Source organism: Salvelinus fontinalis, chromosome 5, assembly GCF_029448725.1.
Source record: "Salvelinus fontinalis isolate EN_2023a chromosome 5, ASM2944872v1, whole genome shotgun sequence".
NCBI classification, from domain to species: domain Eukaryota; kingdom Metazoa; phylum Chordata; class Actinopteri; order Salmoniformes; family Salmonidae; genus Salvelinus; species Salvelinus fontinalis.
The window spans coordinates 53,759,344-53,780,694 of record NC_074669.1 but is presented as its reverse complement, the minus strand read 5'-3'; the positions used below and the strand labels follow the sequence as shown (position 1 = coordinate 53,780,694).

The window sequence follows — 21,351 nt, the reverse complement described above, 5'->3', positions numbered from 1 at the left end:
GAGCTATTTAGGGTAAAAACAACACATTTCAGAGATACTAGACACATTTATCAAATATGACCGTTTAATAAACTTAGTCAATAAACTTATATTTTCAATACTTGCAGTGACAAAGGCCCTTTGATCACGGAGATGTACCATGAGTGAAATTAACGACTCAGTCAATGGAGGCAACAGATGTGGCAGGCCTTTAATCAGTGCCTGATGCGTGCATGTCGTTCATCGTGATTATGTAAGGCATTTATAAGTGACTCGCCATCAAACTCCATGCTTGCCATATGTTTATGTCTCGTTTGTATGAAAGCGTAGCTGAACGGTCTACAGTTCAAGTGAATGACAGGTTGTTATTAGAAAGGGGAGTGGAGTGTGACGTGAGGGAATTTAATGGAACAACACCTGATTGATTCCCTACGCGCAGCGCACGACTGGATCCTACTGCTGCGCAGATCTCTAGGATACGTTCACTTATGCGTAGCGAAAACAAAGGATCATCTCTGTTTCCAAAGAACTGTTCGAAAATAATCGGTAGCCTATTTAAGTAGTACTCTATCATGTAGAGCAGAAGTTCCGCGCTCTTCAAGTGTCAATTATTTATTGGAGTTGTCACGACTGTCTCCCAAACGCGTTGGCCCTGTATTGACGGGAACAACAATATAAATGAAGAGGGACTTAAACGTGACCGTATTGAGCAGAGCACTTGCGCGTTTTGGTGCGCTGCGAAGGTGTGTGCCAATTCAACTGCTGCCACCTCCAGGCATTGAATCCAAGTAAATATCGTCAGGGTGACTAGAGGAATGGCTGCGGCAAACGGATCAAACACAACTAGGACCTTTACAAATCAGTTTGTACAACCGCCTTGGCGCATCGTGCTATGGTCGGTCGCGTACAGCCTTGTGCTCGCCGTGGCAGTTTTTGGGAACCTGATAGTGATTTGGATCGTATTGGCGCACAAGAGGATGCGGACCGTGACAAACTACTTTTTACTCAACTTGGCTTTCTCTGACGCATCAATGGCCGCGTTCAACACGTTGATTAATTTCATATATGCTGCTCACGGCAATTGGTACTTTGGAGAATCATACTGCAAGTTCCACAACTTTTTCCCAGTCACAGCAGTGTTTTCAAGCATCTATTCAATGAGCGCAATAGCAGTCGACAGGTGAGCTCTGGAGACATCAACTTCAATTTCATACATTTGGTGAATTGATTTGTATTGGCCTATATTAAATGTGACAATTTGTTATTATTTGTTTAACGCTACTCCGGTTTCATGTATAATAGCCTAATGTACTGATTCAATAACCAAACCCCTTAAATCAAATGAGAAAAAGGTAGGCCTAATTGTATGACAAGACACCCGATGTTGCTCAGATGCCACCATTTTCATACATCATAATAGCCTGGTATGCATGCTATGTATGGATACAGGTTCACACACACAAACACATGTGGGAAACCAACCCTCTCCTTACATTCTGTCAAAATGAGAATGAACTGAATGTAGCTTTAAATCCACTAATCTAGCCAATAAAGAACCTGCGACAAATTGTATGCCAAATGGCACCCCTTTCCCTATATATTGCACTACTTTTGAGCCCTATGCGTGCTGGGCAAAGGTACTGCACTATAAAGGGAATAGGGTTCCATTTGGTATGCATTCAACATTAGAAAACACTTGAGGTTCATGAGGATTTGATCACGCATTTCATTACTCAGTTGGTGTATAAAAAGAGCCGGAGTACTTCTAATGAGCTCCACTGTGCAGCCAACCTATCATTGTGGAGGTACGTGCTGATTAAATAATTCAATTGGAGTACCTGCAGTGAAATAATGGCTTTGTGGCAAGAGTGCTTATATGAAAGCTAAACTCACACCAACACACATGCAATTTACCCTGCTGTGCTTCTTCTCGGGGCAAAACATCGCCGGGACTCATTTATCAGAGGTGCATTTGGACAAAAAAGATTAAATCTCACGTGTGCCAGTTTTCCTATAAAAGTTGGTATTTATCCATTTTGAAGACGGGAAAGTGTGTGGAGTTGAAGTTGGAATTTTACAAATACTTGGGTTGGAGTCATTAAAACTCATTTTTTAACCACTCCACAAATTCCTTGTTAACAAACTATAGTTTTGGCAAGTCGGTTAGGACATATACTTTGTGCATGACACAAGTAATTTTTCCAACAATTGTTTAGACAGATTATTTCACTTACCATTCACTGTATCACAATTCCAGTGGGTCAGAAGTTTACACACACTAAATTGACTGTGCTTTTAAACAGCTTGGAAAATACCAGAAAATGATGTCATCGCTTTAGAAGCTTCTGATAGGCTAATTGACATCATTTGAGTCAATTGGAGGTGTACCTGTGGATGCATTTCAAGGCCTACCTTCAAACTCAGTGCCTCTTTGCTTGACATCATGGGAAAATATTTAAAAAATCAGCCAAGACCTCAGAAAAAAAATTGTAGACCTCCACAAGTCTGGTTCATCATTGGGAGTAATTTCCAAACGCCTGAAGGTACCACGTTCATCTGTACAAACAATAGTACGCAAGTATAAACACCATGGGACCACGTAGCCGTCATACCGCTCAGGAAGGAGACGCGTTCTGTCTCCTAGAGATGAACGTGCTTTGGTGTGAAAAGTGCAAATCAATCCCAGAACAACAGCAAAGGACCTTGTGAAGATGCTGGAGGAAACAGGTACAAAAGTATCTATATCCACAGTAAAACGAGTCGACAACCTGAAAGGCCGCTCAGCAAGGAAGAAGCCACTGCTCCAAAACCGCCATAAAAAAGCCAGACTACAGTTTGCAACTGCACATGGAGACCAAGATCGTGCTTTTTGGCGAAATATCCTCTGGTCTGATGAAACAAAAATAGAACTGTTTGGCCATAATGACCATCATTATGTTTGGAGGAAAAAGGGGGAGGCTTGCAACCCGAAGAACACCATCCCAACCAAGAAGCACGGGGGTGGCAGCATCGTGTTGTGGGGTGCTTTGCTGCAGGAGGGACTGGTGCACTTCACAAAACAGATGGCATCATAAGACAGGAAAATTATGTGGATATATTGAAGCAACATCTCAAGACATCAGTCAGGAAGTTAAAGCTTGGTCGCAAATGGGTCTTCCAAATGGACAATGACCCCAAGCATACTTCCAAAGTTGTGGCAAAATGGCTTAACAACAAAGTCAAGATATTGGAGTGGCCATCACAAATCCCTGACCTCAATCCCATAGAAAATGTATGGGCAGAACTGAAAAACCGTGTACAAGCAAGGAGGCCTACAAACCTGACTCAGTTACACCAGCTCTGTCAGGAGGAATGGGCCAAAATTCACCCAACTTACTGTGGGAAGCTTGTGGAAGGCTACCTGAAACGTTTGACCCCAGTTAAACAATTTAAAGGCAATACTAACAAATACTAATTAAGTGTATGTAAACTTCTGACCCACTGGGAATGTGATAAAAGAAATAAAACCTGAAATAAATCATTCTCTCTACTACTATTCTGACATTTCACATTATTAAAATAAAATGGTGATCCTAACTGACCTAAAACAGGGAATTTTTACTTGGATTAAATGTCAGGAATAGTGAAACTGAGTTTAAATGTATTTGGCTAAGGTGTATGTAAACTTCCGACTTCAACTGTATCTCCATGCATATCTAAGACCATGCATACTCAGAACTTCTAGTGGTTGATCAACTGTATTGCAAGCAAATATTGTTATTTTGAGGAACATTGAGGTGTTTGATGCACAGGAATTATAATAATGGTAGGCTAATAAAAACACTAAGACGTATGCCTATATAAAACAGATGCATTTGCCATTTGGAAGAAGATTACATAGCAGCATCTCACCTAATAGCCTGTATTTACTTCAATTATATAGGCCTAAATCATAATCATATAGCAAGGCATGTCTCTACTTTTCTGACATAACTAGTTTATTCCCTCTATACAACAAATAGAAGGCTACCATTTATCCATCGCTCATTTAATAGCCAACCATGCTCAAAAGTAAATAGACCGGTAGCCTATGACCGTAACGTTAGGCTGCAATATTGCTGTGCGATAGGAGCGCGACATATACTATTTAATCTCAGAGCATAGACCAAGGCAGGAGATAGAAACACAATCATGTATTGACAAACAAAATATTGAAAAACAATTTGTCTTTTGCATAGAAGCGCGGGCTATAAGCAGCATGTACTTTTAAATTGTTCAATCGACAATCTTGCAGAATGTGCAGCCAGTGTTTGGCAACTGCTATAGGCGGCCTAGGCATGCATTTTTTGTTTAAAAAAAAGTCACCGCTAAAGATTAAAACATTCTGCCCACACCTCAACAGAAACATCTGAGGATTTCAGAAAATGCATCATGTGTTGGATAGATGTCTGAAGAGGTTACAGGAGACGGAAATGCAAAGTGTCCCACTTTTTCAGAATTCAGTCAAATAACGGTAGCCTGCTAATAATTTGGCGCAGTGCATTATTTATGACAGTTTTTTTTTATAACCTTAACATCAAAACAGAAATAAATGAGGCCCCAGGTGTCTGGAGGTCAACTCTATACCTTTACAAGTTGTGTTGCACAGTAGGACTGCAGTCCAACATATCTTTTCATCTGACTTTGAAGTTAGTCAAAGGAGTTAATCCGCACCTGCATTGGCATGACCACGACCTGACCACTTATAGGCCTACTGTGGGCCTTTGATACACAGAATCAAAGACAGAGCACCCACACACACACAGCACAGGTATACTCTCATACACACACACACACACACACACACACACACACACACACACAGGTAAACTCTCATGCACGCACATACATACACACACACACACACACATAGGGACAAGCAGACAGACGGAAAGGTAAGGTCTGAGGATGAAACCTGACAGTCTAGCAGTAAATTCTGGGGAAATGGAATCTTTGTATGCTGGAAACCAAATAAACAGCACTGTTGGATCCAATTAAAGATAGACTGGGAAGAGTCAAAGAGTCAATCAAACAGAACTGGCTCCACATGGGGCATCCTTTGTTTTGAGTACCTGAGCAATCTGAAATTGGGCACAGACACACACACACACACACCTTACTATCCTAATGGTGGCCGCTCCAGAGAAGATTGGTCTTTTATTTACTGTTTGATTTGACATCGTAGTATTTCAACCTGGTCTCTGGCTTTTGTCAAGACGAGCTTGTTTAACTCACATTCGGAAAATGGAGGCCTCAATGTTTGACAACACTTAGAACTCTCCAGTGAGACAGAAACAATACTCGCATCTCATCCTCTTTTTTGTCGCTTTTATATTTGATCAAACACAGCCACCGCCAAATATTTTTGTAAATGAGACCTTTAAAGAATGCAGTTGTACAACAAGACATTTCCCACTTGGCACAGATGTCAATTCAACGTCTATTCCACATTGGTTTCATTGTAATTTCATTGAAATTATGTGGAAATTACATTGATTCAACCAGTGTGTGCCCAGTGGGTCCTGCATACTAAATTGTATGCATTAACTGTAGTTATGTTGTACGCTCTATTCAACCATTTTTTTAAGTCTAACCTCTAAAGCAAGCAGTGTATGGAGGAACAAAATACCAAATCAACCATGATCTTTGAACTTTGACCTAATATCATTTCACCGGAGACGGAAGAGGAAGCGAGGTAGTGCTCCAGTCCTCCCTGTCAGAATAAGCAACAGAGGACTTTCGAAAGTACATCAAGTCCTGTAGAAATGGCTCTATGGTTATTGTGTGTAACCTCATTTATGTTCCTCTAACACCGTGTGTCATATCTTACCATTCTGATAGATTGGAGGAAAAAAGTGGTTGGAACGTTAATCATTTGGTTGTTATTCCATTGGTTACCTCACGGCAGATGCCCCAGGGGCAGAGTGGCCCATACTCATTGAATATGGCACATTTAAATCCTAGAGCAAACACTAGTAAAACCTTTCTCGTGAATTACCTCATTACTGAGCGCAAAGTTGATTGCATTTTTCTCACTGAAACATGGCTGTCTTCAGACTGTAGTGCTGCTCTTATTGAAGCCTCGCCCCAGAAAAGGGGAAAAGGTGGGGGGGGGGTTCAGACTCCATTTTTTTACTAATGCTCTCAGCTGTAAGGGCATTTCATTTGACGACTTTGGGTCTTTTGACCATCCTGCTATACTGTTTAAATGTCAGCCACCAGTGCTGGCTATAACCCTGTCTAGGCCACCAAAGTACTGCCTCGCATTATTTTTTACTGATGTCTCTGAAGAATTGTCTGTTGTCCTTGAGAACTATGATAAAATGATTGTGTTGGGCGATTTTTCATATTCATGTTGGCAAAGAGACTGACTCCAAGGCCATTGAATTGATTAATCTTTTGAGCTCTACATACTTTATCCACATGTTACTGGGCCCACCCATAACTGTGGCCTTACTCCGGGCCTGATTATTACAGAGTGGCTTTCTATTGACAAATCCTCTATTGTTTATGTTGCTTTATCTGATCACCATTGGTGTATTTTTTTAAAATGTTTTTGTTGCCCATGGCGCAGGGTAATACTGAACACATTAGAAAAAAGGCTATCTTACCTCTGAAGTTTATTGAGTGTACGAACAATACACCATCCACTATTCTGCCGTCCTCTTGCGATGATTTACAGTTGAAGTCGGAAGTTTACATACACCTTTGCCAAAGATATTTAAACTCAGGTTTTCACAATTCCTGACATTTAATCCTAGTAAAAAATCCCTGTCTTAGGTCAGTTAGGAACACCACTTTATTTTAAGAATGTGAAATGTCAGAATAATAGTAGAGAGAATGATTTATTTCAGCTTTCATTTCTTTCATCACATTCCCAGTGGGTCAGAAGTTTACATACACTCAATTAGTATTTGGTAGAATTGCCTCTAAATTGTTTAACTTGGGTCAAATGTTTCGGGTAGCCTTCCACAAGCTTCCCATAATAAGTTGCGTGCATTTTGGCCCATTCCTCCTGACAGAGCTGGTGTAACTGAGTTAGGTGTGTAGGCACACGCTTTTTCAGTTCTGCCCACAAATTTTCTATAGGATTGAGGTCAGGACTTTGTGATGGCCACTCCAATACCTTGACTTTGTTGTCCTTAAGCCATTTTGCCACAACTTTGGAAGTATGCTTGGGGTCATTGTCCATTTGGAAGACCCATTTGTGACCAAACTTTAACTTCCTGACTGATGTCTTGAGATGTTGCTTCAATATATCCACATAATTTTCCTGTCTCATGATGCTATCTGTTTTGTGAAGTGCACCAGTCCCTCCTGCAGCAAAGCATCCCCACAACATGATGGTACCACCCCCACAACATGATGCTGCCACAATCGTGCTTCACGATTGAGATGGTGTTCTTCAGCTTGCAAGCCTCCCCCTTTTTACTCCAAACATAACGATGGTCATTATGGCCAAACAGTTCTTTGTTTCACCAGACGAGAGGACATTTCTCCAAAAAGTACGATCTTTGTCCCCATGTGCAGTTGCAAACCGTAGTCTGGCTTTTTTTATTGCGGTTTTGGAGCAGTGGCTTCTTCCTTGCTGAGCAGCCTTTCAGGTTATGTCGATATAGGACTTGTTTTTACTGTGGATATAGATAATTTTGTACCTGCTTCCTCCAGCATCTTCACAAGGCCCTTTGCTGTTGTTCTGGGATTGATTTGCACTTTTCGCACCAAAGTACGTTCATCTCTAGGAAACAGAACGCATCTCCTTCCTGAGCTGTATGACAGCTGCGTGGTCCCATGGTGTTTATACTTGCATACTATTGTTTGTACAAATGAATGTGGTACCTTCAGGTGTTTGGAAATTGCTCCCAAGGATGAACCAGACTTTTCCTGAGGTCTTGGCTGATTTCTATTGATTTCCCCATGATGTCCAGCAAAGAGACACTGAGTTTGAAGGTAGGCCTTGAAATGCATCCACAGGCACACCTCCAATTGACTCAAATTATGTCAATTTGCCTAGCAGAAGCTTCTAAAGCCATGACATAATTTTCTGAAATTTTCCAAGCTGTTTAAAGGCACAGTGAACTTAGTGTATGTAAACTTCTGACCCACTGGAATTGTGATACAGTGATTTATAAGGGAAATAATCTGTCTGTAAACAAAAATTACTTGTGTCATGCACAAAGTAGATGTCCTAACCGACTTGCCAAAACTATAGTTTGTTAATTAACAAGAAATTTGTGGAGTGGTTGAAAAACAAGTTTTATTGACTTCAACCCAAGTGTTTGTAAAATTCTGACTTCAACTGTAGTTAACTTGAATAGCAAATTAAGGCCAATCATTGATGCCATAGCTCCAGCAAGGTTGAAAAAGGCCACATCCAAACGGAATGAGGAAACTTTCAAATTTAAGATCAATTGTAGAAAGGCAGAGCGGAAGTCGAGAGTCAAAGTTGCAGGTCCATTATTCTGAGAGAGCAACTTGGCATATATAACAAGGCAATTTGAAATGCCAGACAAGCTCATTTCTCTAACCTGATCACCAATTATCAGAATAATTTGAGAGTGCTGTTCTTGACAATGGATGGGCTGATAAATCCTACCCCCGCAAAACTATATGAACTTTCCTCCACATCTAACTGTGATGAGTTTGTGGCATATTTCAGAGATAAGATAACAAAACATTGGGCTGGGTATCAGTCAAGCAAGACCTGATGAGAAGTGTGATGATATGTGCCAGAGCCTACCACGCAAAGGCACTATGAAGTTATTTTCCCTGGTTGACACAGACATGCTCAGGAAAGTGATATCACAAAATAAGCCTTCTACCTGCCTTATCGATCCTATACCCACTATACCCACTGAAGTACAAGCTATTGATAATCACTCACTCCACTTTCCCCACTGCACTAAAAACTGCTATGGTGAACCCCTTCTGAAGAAAAGTCATCTAGATTCTTCAGCTCTTAGCAATTTCCAGCCAATCTCCAACCTTCCATTATTGAGCAAAATTCTGGAGAAATTGTTTTTTAAACAGCAAAAAAAAAATCTAATCTGGTTTTCTTGCCCACCACAGCACAGGACAGCCTAAGGTAAAGTGACAAATGATCTGAGAGCCAACACTGACGCTGAACAGCTCTCTGTCCTTGGGTGTGGGTTGGTCTCTCCGGTCCAGTTCTAAATTGGTTTAGGACCTCTTTTAACCGGTCAAGAGTTTTTTGTCAACCTTAGTGAACATAACTCAGAGAAAATACATATCCCATGTGGCGTTCCACTAGGTTCAATTTTCGGTTCAGTACTGTTGAGTTTATATGTTGCCCCTTGACACCGTCATCAGAAAGCACAACATTGTTTTTCACTGCTACGCAGACGATACACAGCTTTGTACATCTGTGTCACCAGAGCATTTTAGCTCCGCAGATAAATTATTAGACTGTATTAGTGATTTAAATACTTGGATGGTTCACAACTTCCTCCAGCTAAATCAAGATAAGACCTGAGGTACTTATTATTGGAGCCAAAGCACACAGAATCTGTCCGCATATTTTAAATAACGGTCAAATAAGATAAAACACCAGGTAAAAATGTAGGTGTCATTTTAGATTCTGAACTAAATTTCAAATCATACATTAGGAATGTGACCAAATAGCTTTTTACCACCTAAGGAACATTGCCAAGGCACAGCCGTTTCTCTCTCAGGCTGATACAGCGAGACTAATCCATGCTTTTATTAAAAGCAGGCTTGCCTACTGTAATGCTCTCCTGTCTGGTCTACCAAAGAAAGACATTGGCCAACTGCAAAACATGCAGAACGCTAGAGCATGGGAACTGACCAATACCAGACGCAGAGCACACACTACACCGGTTTAAAAGTCTCTGCACTGGATGCCTGTGAGTTTAATAATTCATTTTAAGATTATTCTATTGGTTTTTAAATCAATCCACAATTGTGCACCTGTAGGTCAGGTATCCTACCCGGCTTTGCCACACTCCTCGTGTGCCCCCCCCCCCCCCCCCCCACAATACATTTTTGGGTCTGACTCTCGGGCTCCCAACCGCGTCGCCGCGCTGCATCCTCATACCAGCGCCTCTCTGCCTTCGCTGCCTCCAACTCCGCCTTGGGACGGCGATATTCCCCTGGCTGAGCCCAGGGTCCTTTGCCGTCCAGGATCTCCTCCCAAGTCCAGGAGTCCTGGGTTTTTTCCCACTGCTGTCGCCTCCCTTCTCCACTCCGCTTGGTCCTAGAATGGTGGGTGGTTCTGTAACGATCGTCGTAATCCTCCTCCTCGGACGAGGAGGAGAGGCGAGAAGGATACAACCAATATGCCGAGTGGAAAGTGTTCATCTTTAATTAACGTAGAACGAACACTTATACATAACCAAAACAACAAACGTGACAAACCGCAAACAGTCCCGTGTGGTACAAACACAGACACGAGATACAACCACCCACAGCCACCACGTGAATCACAGGCAGCCTAAGTATGATTCTCAATCAGGGACAACGATTGACAGCTGTCTCTGATTGAGAATCATACCCGGCTGAACACAAACAACCCAACAAGAAAATAACACCTCGACAACCCACCCCAACTCACGCCCTGACCAACTAAATAAACACAAGAAAAAGGAAAAACAGGTCCGGAACGTGACAGCACCCCAATACATATCAGACATGCGTTTGAGTTATGTACCCAGTAGGTCTCTCAGGTCCTTTGGCATTGACCTTTAAACTATCCCAATGCCCAGGACCAAGAGGCATGGAGAGGCAGCCTTTAGTTACTATGCACCCAGCCTCTGGAATAGCCTGCCAAAGAACCTGAGGGGGGCTGAAACTGTGAACATACAGTACCAAAGTCTGGACACACCCTACTCATTCAGGGGTTTTTCTTTATTTTGACTATTTTCTACATTGTATAATAACAGAGAATACATCAAACTATGAAATAACACATATGAAATCATGTACTAACCAAAAAAGTGTTAAACAAATCAAAATATATTTTATATTTGAGATTCTTCAAAGTAGCCAATCATTGCCTTGATGACAGCTTTGCACACTCTTGGCATTCTCTCCAGCTTCACCTGGAGTGCTTTTCCAACAGTCTTGAAGGAGTTCCCACATATGTTGAGCACTTGTTGGCTGCTTTTCCTTCACTCTGCGGTCCAACTCATCCCAAACCATCTCAATTGGGTTGAGGTCGGGTGATTGTGGAGGCCAGGTCATCTGACGCAGCACTCCTTCACTTTCCTTCTTGGTCAAATAGCCCTTACACAGCCTAGAGGTGTGTTGGGTCATTGTCCTGTTGAAAAACAAATATGGACTCATCAGACCAAAGGACAGATTTCCACCGGTCTAATGTCCATTGCTCGTGTTTCTTACCCGAAGCAAGTCTCTCCTTCTTATTGATATCCTTTAGTAGTGGTTTACTTGCAGCAATTCGACCATGAAGGCCTGATTCATGCAGTCTCCTCTGAACAGTTGATGTTTGAGGCTGGTAACTAATGAATGTATCCTCTGCAACAGAGGCAATTCTCGGTCTTCCTTTCCTGTGGCGGTCCTCATGAGAGCCAGTTTCAACATAGAGCTTGATGGTTTTTGCGACTGCACTTGGCTGAAACTTTAAAAGTTCTTTCAATTTTCTGGCTTGACTGACCTTCATGTCTTAAACTAATGATGGACTGTTGTTTCTCTTTGCTTATTTGAGCTGTTCTTGCCATAATATGGACTTGGTATTTTACCAAGTAGAGCTATCTTCTCTATACCAACCCTACCTTGTCACAACATAACTGATTGGCTCAAGCGCATTAAGGAAAGAAATTCCACAAATTTACTTTTAACAAGGTACACGTGTTAATTGAAATATGTTCCAGGTGACTACCTCGTGAAGCTGGTTGAGAGAATGCTAAGAGTATGCAAAGCTGTCATCAAGGCAAAGGGTGGTTACTTTGAAGAATCTCAACCATTAAAAAAAAAAATACACTTTTTTGGTTTGTACATGATTCCATATGTGTTATTTCATAGTTTTGATGTCTTCACTATTATTCTACAATGTAAAAAAAATAAGAAAATAATTGAAAAACTCTGGAATGAGTAGGTGTGTCCAAACTTCTGACTGGTACTGTATTTCAAATATATCTTAAAACACACCTTTTTAGCTTTGCTTTTCCTTAGGGTGCTTTTTTAGTCTTTCAGTTTAGTAAATATTTCTTGTTTTATTTTCATCGTTTTTTTATTCATGTTTTTTCCTGTGAAGCGCATTGCATCACATACATGTCTGACATGTGCTATATAAATAAAGCTTGCTTTGATTTCATCTGACATCTTCGCAGGTACATGGCCATCATCCACCCGCTGAAACCCCGGCTGTCGGCCACAGCCACCAAGGTGGTGATCTTGTGTATCTGGGCGCTGGCCGTGGTGCTGGCCTTCCCCCTCTGCTTCTACTCCACCATCCGCATCCTGCCCCGCCGGACAATCTGCTACGTGGCTTGGCCCCGGTCATCAGACGACTCCTTCATGTGAGTGAGACACTCCGGGTGCATCTCAATATTCTAAAGTGGCTTCCTTGACTCACCTCCTCTTGTTCCTCTTCGCTGATCTGAAAACAGTTTTGGGTTGATTGGTAATGAAACATGTAAAGTGTTGGTCCAATGTTTCATGAGCTGAAATAAAAGTTCACAAATGTTCCATTTGCACAAAAAGTTTATTTCTCAAAACAAATGTACATCCCTGTTTGTTGTGGACACATTTGTTTACATCCCTGTTAGTGAGCATTTCTCCTTTGCCAAGATAATCCATCCACCTGACAGGTGTGGCATATCAAGAAGCTGATTAAACAGGATGATCATTACACAGGTGCACCTTGTGCTGGGGGCAATAAAAGGTTACTCTAAAATGTGTAGTTTTGTCACACAACACAATGCCACAGATGTCTCAAGTTTTGAGGGAGCGCGCAATTGGCATGCTGACTGCAGGAATGTCCACCAGAGCTGTTGCCAGATAATTAAATGTTAATTTCTCATAAGCCACCTCCAACGTCGTTTTAGAAAATTTGGCAGTACGTCCCACAGGCCCCACAACCGCAGACCATGTGCAACCATACCAGTCCAGGACCTCCACATCCTGCTTCTTCACCTACGGGATTGTCTGAGACCAGCCACCTGGACAGCTGATGAAACTGTGAGTTTACACAACTGAAGAATTTCTGTATAAACTGTGAGAAACCGTCTCAGGGAAACTCTGCGTGCTCGTCGTCCTCATCAGGGTCTTGACTTGACTGCGACGTCTAACTGACTTCAGTGGGCAAATGCTCACCTTCGATGGCCACTGGCACGCTGGAGAAGTGTGCTCTTCACGCATTAATCAGTTCTCAACTGCAGATGGAAGACAGTGTGTATGGCATCATGTGGGAGAGCAGTTTGCTGATGTCAATGATGTGAACAGAGTGACCCATGGTGACGGTGTGGTTATGGTATGGGCAGGCATAAGCTACGGATAAAAGACAATTGCATTTTGTCGATGGCAATTTGAATGCACATAGATCCTGAAGGCCATTGCCGTGCCATTCCTCCTCTGCCATCACCTCATGTTTCAGCAGGATAATGCATGGCCCCATGTCCCAATGATGTGTACACAATTCTTTGAAGCTGAAAATGTCCCAGTTCTTCCATGGCCTGCATACTCACCAGACATGCCACCCATTGAGCATGTTTGGGATGCTCTGGATTGACGTGCACGAGCGTGTTCCAGTTCCCACCAATATCCAGCAACTTCTCACAGTCATTGAAAAGGAGTGGGACAACATTCCATAGGCCACAATCAACAGCCTGGTCAACTCTATGCAAAGGAGATGTGTCGCGCTGCATGAGGCAAATGGTGGTCACACCAGATACTGGTTGGTTTTCTGATCCACGGCCATACCTTTTTTTCAAGATATCTGTGACCACAGTTGCATATCTGTATTTCCAGTCATGTGAAATCCATAGACTAGGGCCTAATGAATTTATTTCAATAGTTTCCTTATAGGATCTGTAAGTCAATAAAATCGTATAAATTGTTGCATGTTGCGTTTATATTTTTGTTCAGTGTGCTTTGAATAAACGTGTCCTTGAATAATTGTTTGTATCAACTGGAATTAACTGAAAGTGTGTCAGGTTGCCACATTGATTGCACACAGGTTCATATAAGGTGGTGACCAATTTGTAAGTCGCTCTGGATAAGAGCGTCTGATAAATGACTTAAATGTAATGTAACTGAGTGTCCCGCTTCTGGAGAACTGGGTGGTGATTGGGTAATTGGAATGTCAGTCCGTATGAGTAGGGGAATTTCATACACACAGGATATCTAGCTAGCCTAGATAGATAGATAGATAGATAAATAACAAGTGCAGACTAGTTAACGATGAGAGCAAACTAATGAATATAAATGTGAATTAGATTAAATATAATTTGCAGAATTACTATGTTTTCCATTACATTCACAGGAATGCTCTGCTTTTCCTTCCCGACAGCTATCTATTCTTCTATTCATCTGGTATACAGGTATCATATCATTGTGACGGTGCTGGTGTATGTGCTGCCCCTAGTGGTGATGGGTATCACCTACACCATTGTGGGCGTGACGCTGTGGGGAGGAGAGATCCCGGGGGAAGCATCAGATAACTACCACAGCCAGCTCACAGCCAAGAGGAAGGTAACGCAAAAATACAACTCCATTATACACATAACGTCCTTTGGTAAAGCATGTGTATTCCATTTGTAAACCAATGTGTCAACCATTAATTGAATGAAGTAGATTCAGCCATTCATTTTAACTGGCATAGTCATGAGACGTCCCAATTGTCTTAGTTTCATTCACTCCAGTTCATTTGGTGTGAGAAGTAGAATACTGTAGGCCTTTTAAAAATGCGGATGGGAAAATAATTTCTGCAAACAATAGTAATAATAAACTGAATATACGCTTCTGGTGGATTTTAGGGTTTTTCCGTGTTTGACCCAATACATTGTCATTACAATAATTGACGTAGCTATACCATTGAAATGAATAACTGACGCTGTACATGGCACAATGAGCTCTCTGTATTCCCCACTGGATTTGGCTACCCATCAGGTAATCCAGCATTATGCAGGCAAACAACAGAGATTGGTCTCCTCTTTGGAGATGACAATGCATTCTATTGACTGGACACAGTGTATCTCATCATTGATCTTCGATTGGAGTCCAGGCTCCGTATGTATCAAGCGTCTCAGGGTAGGAGCGCTGATCTAGGATCAGGTTCCCCCTGTCCATGTTATCTCATTCATCGTGATCTAAAAAGCAAAACTGGTCATAAATCAGCACTTCTATTCGGGAGATGCTTGATATATATGGCCCCTGGTCCCCACAGTTATCCATAAGGATTCGGGTAATGTGAACCCATATGACTACCATCTATTAGGCCAGATGTGGGTTTAACAGATGTGGGTCAGATTATAGAAAGGCAACGGCCAATCCGACAGGTCTAGATATGGGAATTATTGGGATTATTCCAGGACACCCTGTGAGTTAACCCAGACTGTATTTCAGGGTTGTTATTGTTTTATTCATGAGGATTACACTCAGATTACGGGGGATCAACACACCTGGTTCTTTGTTTTGGACAGATAGCCGAGGCCATGAAACCGTAATCGTTTACAGCGATGTAGCCTGTGATCCTGCCTGACATTTGACCTCGGCACCAGCACATGTTTGGTGTTGTTACTTGCTCTTATCTTATTTCAGAACTGGTTCTCTTTTTGATTGTTTTTATTTTTTGTCGTGAAATGCACCTCATATAAATTTGATTTAGTTTGAGCAACGCAGTGATGGAGGGTTAGTTAACCTTGCACTTATACACAGTTCCAATTCCTTAGTGGGTTTGAATGGGCCACAAATACAGACTAGAAGTCATTTAGGATAAAAGCGTCTGCTAAATGACAGTATAATTTTTTTATTGGATTAGCCAATAAAGTCCCTGACAAACTCTTTTTACCGTAGCTAGACGAGGGCTGAGAGAGATTCATTAGGCTGATTGTCACCCATTGTCAAACCGTCAGGTCCTACTCGGTGGTTAGTTTAAAAGTAATTGTTAATGAGGTCAGCGATCTGTTCCCAGCCGGCTCAATTTACCCATGCTGTGACATCTTCAGCAGACCACCAGTGCTCTCGCGTCAACTACCTGTGACCTGCTGTGTCATGCGTCATGGACACCCTTTCTCCTGCTTTATGTAGCTCCGAAGAGGATTCTACCAGGCACCGTTTGCTCGTCATTAGACTCAGTGTCCCAGACACGCTGTACATACCAAAGAGATGACACGTCTTCATAAGCTTTATGCCACATTATTAATCATCCAGAAGATGCAGGTGGAGCTAGTTGATCCTTGATTATAAGGTCCTAATTGTTATTGTTCATAAACAAGGTAACTGACAGCTTGATTGATCACTTGACTATCCTTTTCTTGTTGGAGGTTAATGACTGAAGTTTGACCTGCGTTTCAATGTGATCCCTTGTCAAAGCTGTGAAACCACTTTAAAAAAGCCAAAGAATGTAAATGCTGATTTCATAACCCGAAGAGTGCTTTGGAATGTTTTCATACATGAAATCATTAACTATGAACCCTTCTAAAGAGCACCTTCAAATTCATTCACTTAGCCTAACTTGTTTAACCCAAACAGCTGTCGTCTAATGGTTTTTGCCTTTTTTGGAGTTGTGTTCATGTTTGCACCAACAGACAATCACGACCAAATCATTCATCGTCAGATGCCCTTGTTGTTGTTCTCTACATGACTATCCTTAGTCTGTGATGAAGGCCTAACACCAGCTGTGAGTCTTCTCCACCAAAGTGAGATTGACTTCGGAGCTCCTACATCAAGGCTATTCAATTCCGACCTTAAGAGGCTGAAGTATACAGCTAGTAGTAGTTAAAAGGATAGTTCGGCCAAATAACAAAATGACATATTAGTTTCCTTACCCTGTAAGCAGTCTATGCACAAGGTAAAAGAGCAATTCATGCTTTGGTTTTGTTCACATGGCCACTATCTCCAAATGCAAACTTATTTTGCATTCTTGGCCCATAACCAATGCAAGTCAATATTCCTGATGTTAGCATAAACATGACCAAGCCCAGAGACATACTGTAGTCAAATCTAAGTCTTTAGGATGTCTAGATCTGTGGGATGTTATATCGGTATATAAAGCCTTTTCCACCATTTTAGTGCTTCGCATGCAACGCCACTGTACATTAGTTTCCCAGACACAGATTAAGCCTAGTGCTGGACTAAAATGCATGCTCAATGGAGAATCTCAAAGGTTTAGCGAATGTAGGTTAAATCTAAAGAGTAAAGTGACAGAAGAGAATCTATATGAAAGGCTTTGGGGAGTTTCTTTGAGCTCAGACTCTTTGACTGACAGACTGACCATTCATTGGAGATCACAATCACTAATGCTCTATGGCTGGCAGCCATCTTGTCACATGACATTATGAGCATAGTTCAGTTGATTAGACTAAGGCTGAGTTCCAAACTCATAAAATACACACCCTCGTCCACTTACCCTCGCCTTATGACCTTGGGGGAATCCCCGTCACCATCTTTGATATCGGTCCAAACGATTAGTTCGCAACGTAAGCCCCTCAGCCCTCGTTTTTGACCGGGTTTGCGAGTGTACAATTATGTTCACTTCAGGGCCATAATTCAATTCGCGATGATCCGCTAAGAAAAGTCAGCCGAAACTTAAAACCTCAAAGTCAATATGGAGCAGTCAACATACAAGTGTAAGTAAAAAACGAATGTATAAAGGTTAGAAATTGTGCTACTAATGCACATGACGGCACAAACACGTCTCGTAAAAGTAATGATGTTTTTGTTTGGTTAGCTTTTGGAAATTGTAGACATAAAACATTCTCCTTCTGCAGATGTTCCAGCTAGGCAGGCTAACGTTAGTTAGCTAATTAATTGGCTAGCTATCATACGGTAGGCGTATATTCATTATATAGTCAATCAAAGTAGACATGCAATCATAATTGACTGTAGCGCATATAATGCAACCACAGGCTGAAAACATAATCGTCGCGGGATGAATGAGTGACCAATTTCCGGGCAAGGGTGGTCCATTACAAAATCATTCCTTCCTCCCTCGCCCCTTGTCCTGCAAGTGTATAGTCGTCAGACGTTATCAAAAGTGTCCACTTAATTTGAGGGCTGAGGGGATAGGGTGTGTCTTTTAAGTGTTCGGGATGTAGCCTATATCATGAGATCTACCGTACCTGCTATAGTGATGACACAGTAGTGACACAATAGTGAACACAACAGTGAGGATACATGGACAAAGATCTTCCTCGCTAACAAGACGGACAAAGTGCAGTTTGCATTGTTCAGGCGTGTCTGAGCTTTGATTTTCGTGTAGTCTAGTTTAAAGAGACAAAAGTCCAATTCTATCAGATGAATTTTGTCAGAACTCCTCCATAAGGCAACAAAGTACAAACTTTTTGAGAACGCCGATCTGATTTCAAGTTTCGAAATGCTCTTTGAGGATTTGAAATGACACAATCAGTTCTTGGAATTCACAGGATCTTTGAAGTGAGTTGCTTCCTTCGTGACGCTCTAGATTGTCAGGTTATGGAATACACCTAATTCTATTGTGGCTCTACAATCTCAAATGTATCACACCATTGGACCATCAATGGTAGTCCTGATCATTTATGTGTTAATGAAGCAATTCTAGTTTGAGGTTGTGTGAATGGCTCTTTTGAAAGGTGTTGTCATGATGAAAAAAGTATATCCTAAATTGCTGTGGCTTCTAGGACGGAATGAAAACGCCAACCTGATGATGAATCAATCATGGTGCCCACACTTGTGAGAATCTATTGAGCATCACACATTCTGTCCATCTCAGAATCAGGCACTCTGTGAAACCTAACATGAAGTGGCTGACCAAATGTTGATTTTTGATCGACATCTTGTCTCAGAGCACAGAATAAAGACAATGTACTTTCTTTTTCCTCTTTCTCTCTCTCACTCCTATTTTCTTATTCTCTCCTCTTTCTCTCATTGCTTTCTCCCCCTCCCTCTCTTCCACCCTATCTCCCCCATCCCTGTCGCTGTATTCCTCCCATCCTCCCACTATCCCCTTCCTAACCCCCAGGTGGTGAAGATGATGATCATTGTGGTGGTGACCTTCGCCCTCTGCTGGCTGCCGTACCACGTCTACTTCATCGTGACGGGCCTCAACAAGGCTCTGATGAGGTGGAAGTCCATCCAGCAGGTCTACCTGTCAGTGCTGTGGCTGGCCATGAGCTCCACCATGTACAACCCCATCATCTACTGCTGCCTCAACAGCAGGTAGGATCCAGCACCTGGGTACTGTTAAGAAGGCACCAAAGCATACGATGAAGATAAGCCGTACCCATAACTCATTTATATTTTCTGTTTAAAAAAAAGTTGTTTTCTTTGTTCCTAGGTAATCCCTGGCTAGATGGATAAGACTAGATGAGAAAGCTACCAGTGTACCTTCTTTAGAATTCATAAGCCACCTCTCAAATGTTAAATATCTAACAATGCACTCATCTGTCTGGTTTGGGTTGTGGTTTGGATACAGGTTCCGGGCGGGCTTCAAGCGGGCGTTCTGTTGGTGCCCGTTCATCCGGGTATCCAGCTATGACGAGCTGGAGTTGCGCAACAACACCACCCGCCACCGATCCGGCCACCAGGGCAGCATGTGCACCCTCTCCCGCGTGAACACTGGGACCAACAGCACCAACAATCGCCAACACAGCATCAAAAAGGCAGTCTCCAGCTGCCACGGCAATGCCAGTGTTAACGGAGATAACAATGGTAACCATGGCAACCAACCGGAGGTAGCCAAGTCCAGCCTTTACAGTGACCCCGATGTGGCCGACGATCGGTTCTCCTGAGATGTTTATGATGACCACGACCACCTTCTAGAATGTTCACGAGTGGTTTGGAAAGCCGTTGTCAACATTTCGCCTTCCGAACTTCCCTCAAACATTCCAAGCAAGCCTTTACATTTGTATTTTATTTCATGCCATTTATTTCAAGTATTTCATGCGAGTTTGTTGCAAACGCGGTTGTTCTGTATAAAGTATTTTCTGCTGGCTTGATGCAGTGAGATTCCTTCGATTTTATTTGTATTGTGCTTAGCTTTCGAAAGCATTTTGTTTCTGCCTTTTCTCATTTCCAAACCCCCCTCACGACACTGACTGGACATCTGGTAGGCTGCTGTTTCGACGGGCAGATTCGTGACATCTGGACTAAGCAATGAAGGCAGAGCTTACCAGTAGTTTACCAGTGTGGGCATGAATCTATTACTCAGGCAGGCTCCCCTAGAAAGATTGTTAGGAGGGGTTGGTGGTTGGGCATATATATATATAACACATAATAATGAAAAGGGAAGGTTGTTGCACACAGATTGTTTATTAATGTGTCTTTCTGTACCATAATCATACATCCTTTATCAGCTTGTCATCAGTTCTGCAGACTGATACCACACAGATTGAAATAGCTGTGGACTGTATGTCCTGAAATTATATTATTTTTAGAGAGAGAGGCACCTGGGGCAAGATAGATTATTCAGTGTTTCTCTTTCAGCCTGCAATTTCCTGAGGATAAATGAGAATGATAGGATGTTCCATTTTGTTATTGAAATTCCTCTCATAAGCTGCTTTTATCGTTATAGGAATTGTACAGTGCCATTTCTTTTTTTAAATGTATGAGATATCTGTCTTATGTAAGCAGAGGATTGGTTTTTGCTTTTGTGATATACCGTGGTGTATACTTACTGTGGTTAAGGCAATTTTTAGCACTTTCATTGAGGGATAAATGCAGACAAACACATGCACACACTCAGACATGCACAGACATACACATGCACACACCATCAACATGAAAGTATTTCACGGAGACGTACTGTGCACTGTGTACTAAAACTAATCATCATGGGAAATAGTGCAGTATTAAAACACAATCTGAGAGCTTTTTTTATAAAAAAAACCACCCATCCATCTCTTTGATTCCATGAAGACCTTTAATCCAGAGCTCAGGGCTCTTACATAAACATGCCAGTACTCACTCTCCCTCTCTCTGATAAGCGTCTCATCACCTTATCACACACATTCGCACACACACGCATGCATGCACACACGTGCGGTCGCATGCACACACACTCACACGGACGAGCGCACACACACCCACGCGCGGGTGCACATACACACACACACTAATCCCAGTGAACGGATACTGCAGTTATTTATTGTGTAGTGGGATTATCACTGTAATGTGAATTGGCAATATAGGTCCTTCTGGCATAGTACTACAAAATACTGC

At 42.0% G+C, this 21,351-nt stretch overlaps 1 protein-coding gene across 2 annotated transcripts; it reads left to right on the top strand.

Annotated features, from left to right (window-relative positions):
• The first annotated feature begins 269 nt into the window (after window positions 1-269).
• LOC129855846 (neuromedin-K receptor-like) lies at window positions 270-20,123 on the top strand. Of its 2 annotated transcripts, XM_055923908.1 has the most exons (5): window positions 273-1,159; window positions 12,324-12,512; window positions 14,535-14,685; window positions 19,154-19,350; window positions 19,607-20,123. In XM_055923908.1, exons 1-5 carry the CDS (start codon window positions 795-797, stop codon window positions 19,920-19,922), a joined length of 1,218 nt encoding a protein of 405 aa, XP_055779883.1. In that variant the 5' UTR covers window positions 273-794; the 3' UTR covers window positions 19,923-20,123. The 2 variants fall into 2 exon arrangements, with proteins under 2 accessions (XP_055779884.1, XP_055779883.1); XM_055923909.1 differs by lacking the exon at window positions 19,607-20,123 and having other exon boundaries at window positions 270-1,159; window positions 19,154-19,354.
• Window positions 20,124-21,351: the final 1,228 nt, after the last annotated feature.

Coding starts and splice junctions, on each gene's coding strand:
- LOC129855846 (XM_055923908.1), top strand. CDS start 795: ATGGCTGCGGCAAACGGATCAAACACAACTAGGACCTTTACAAATCAG. Junction 1,160..12,323: donor AGCGCAATAGCAGTCGACAG/GTGAGCTCTGGA, acceptor ACATCTTCGCAG/GTACATGGCCATCATCCACC. Junction 19,351..19,606: donor TACTGCTGCCTCAACAGCAG/GTAGGATCCAGC, acceptor GTTTGGATACAG/GTTCCGGGCGGGCTTCAAGC.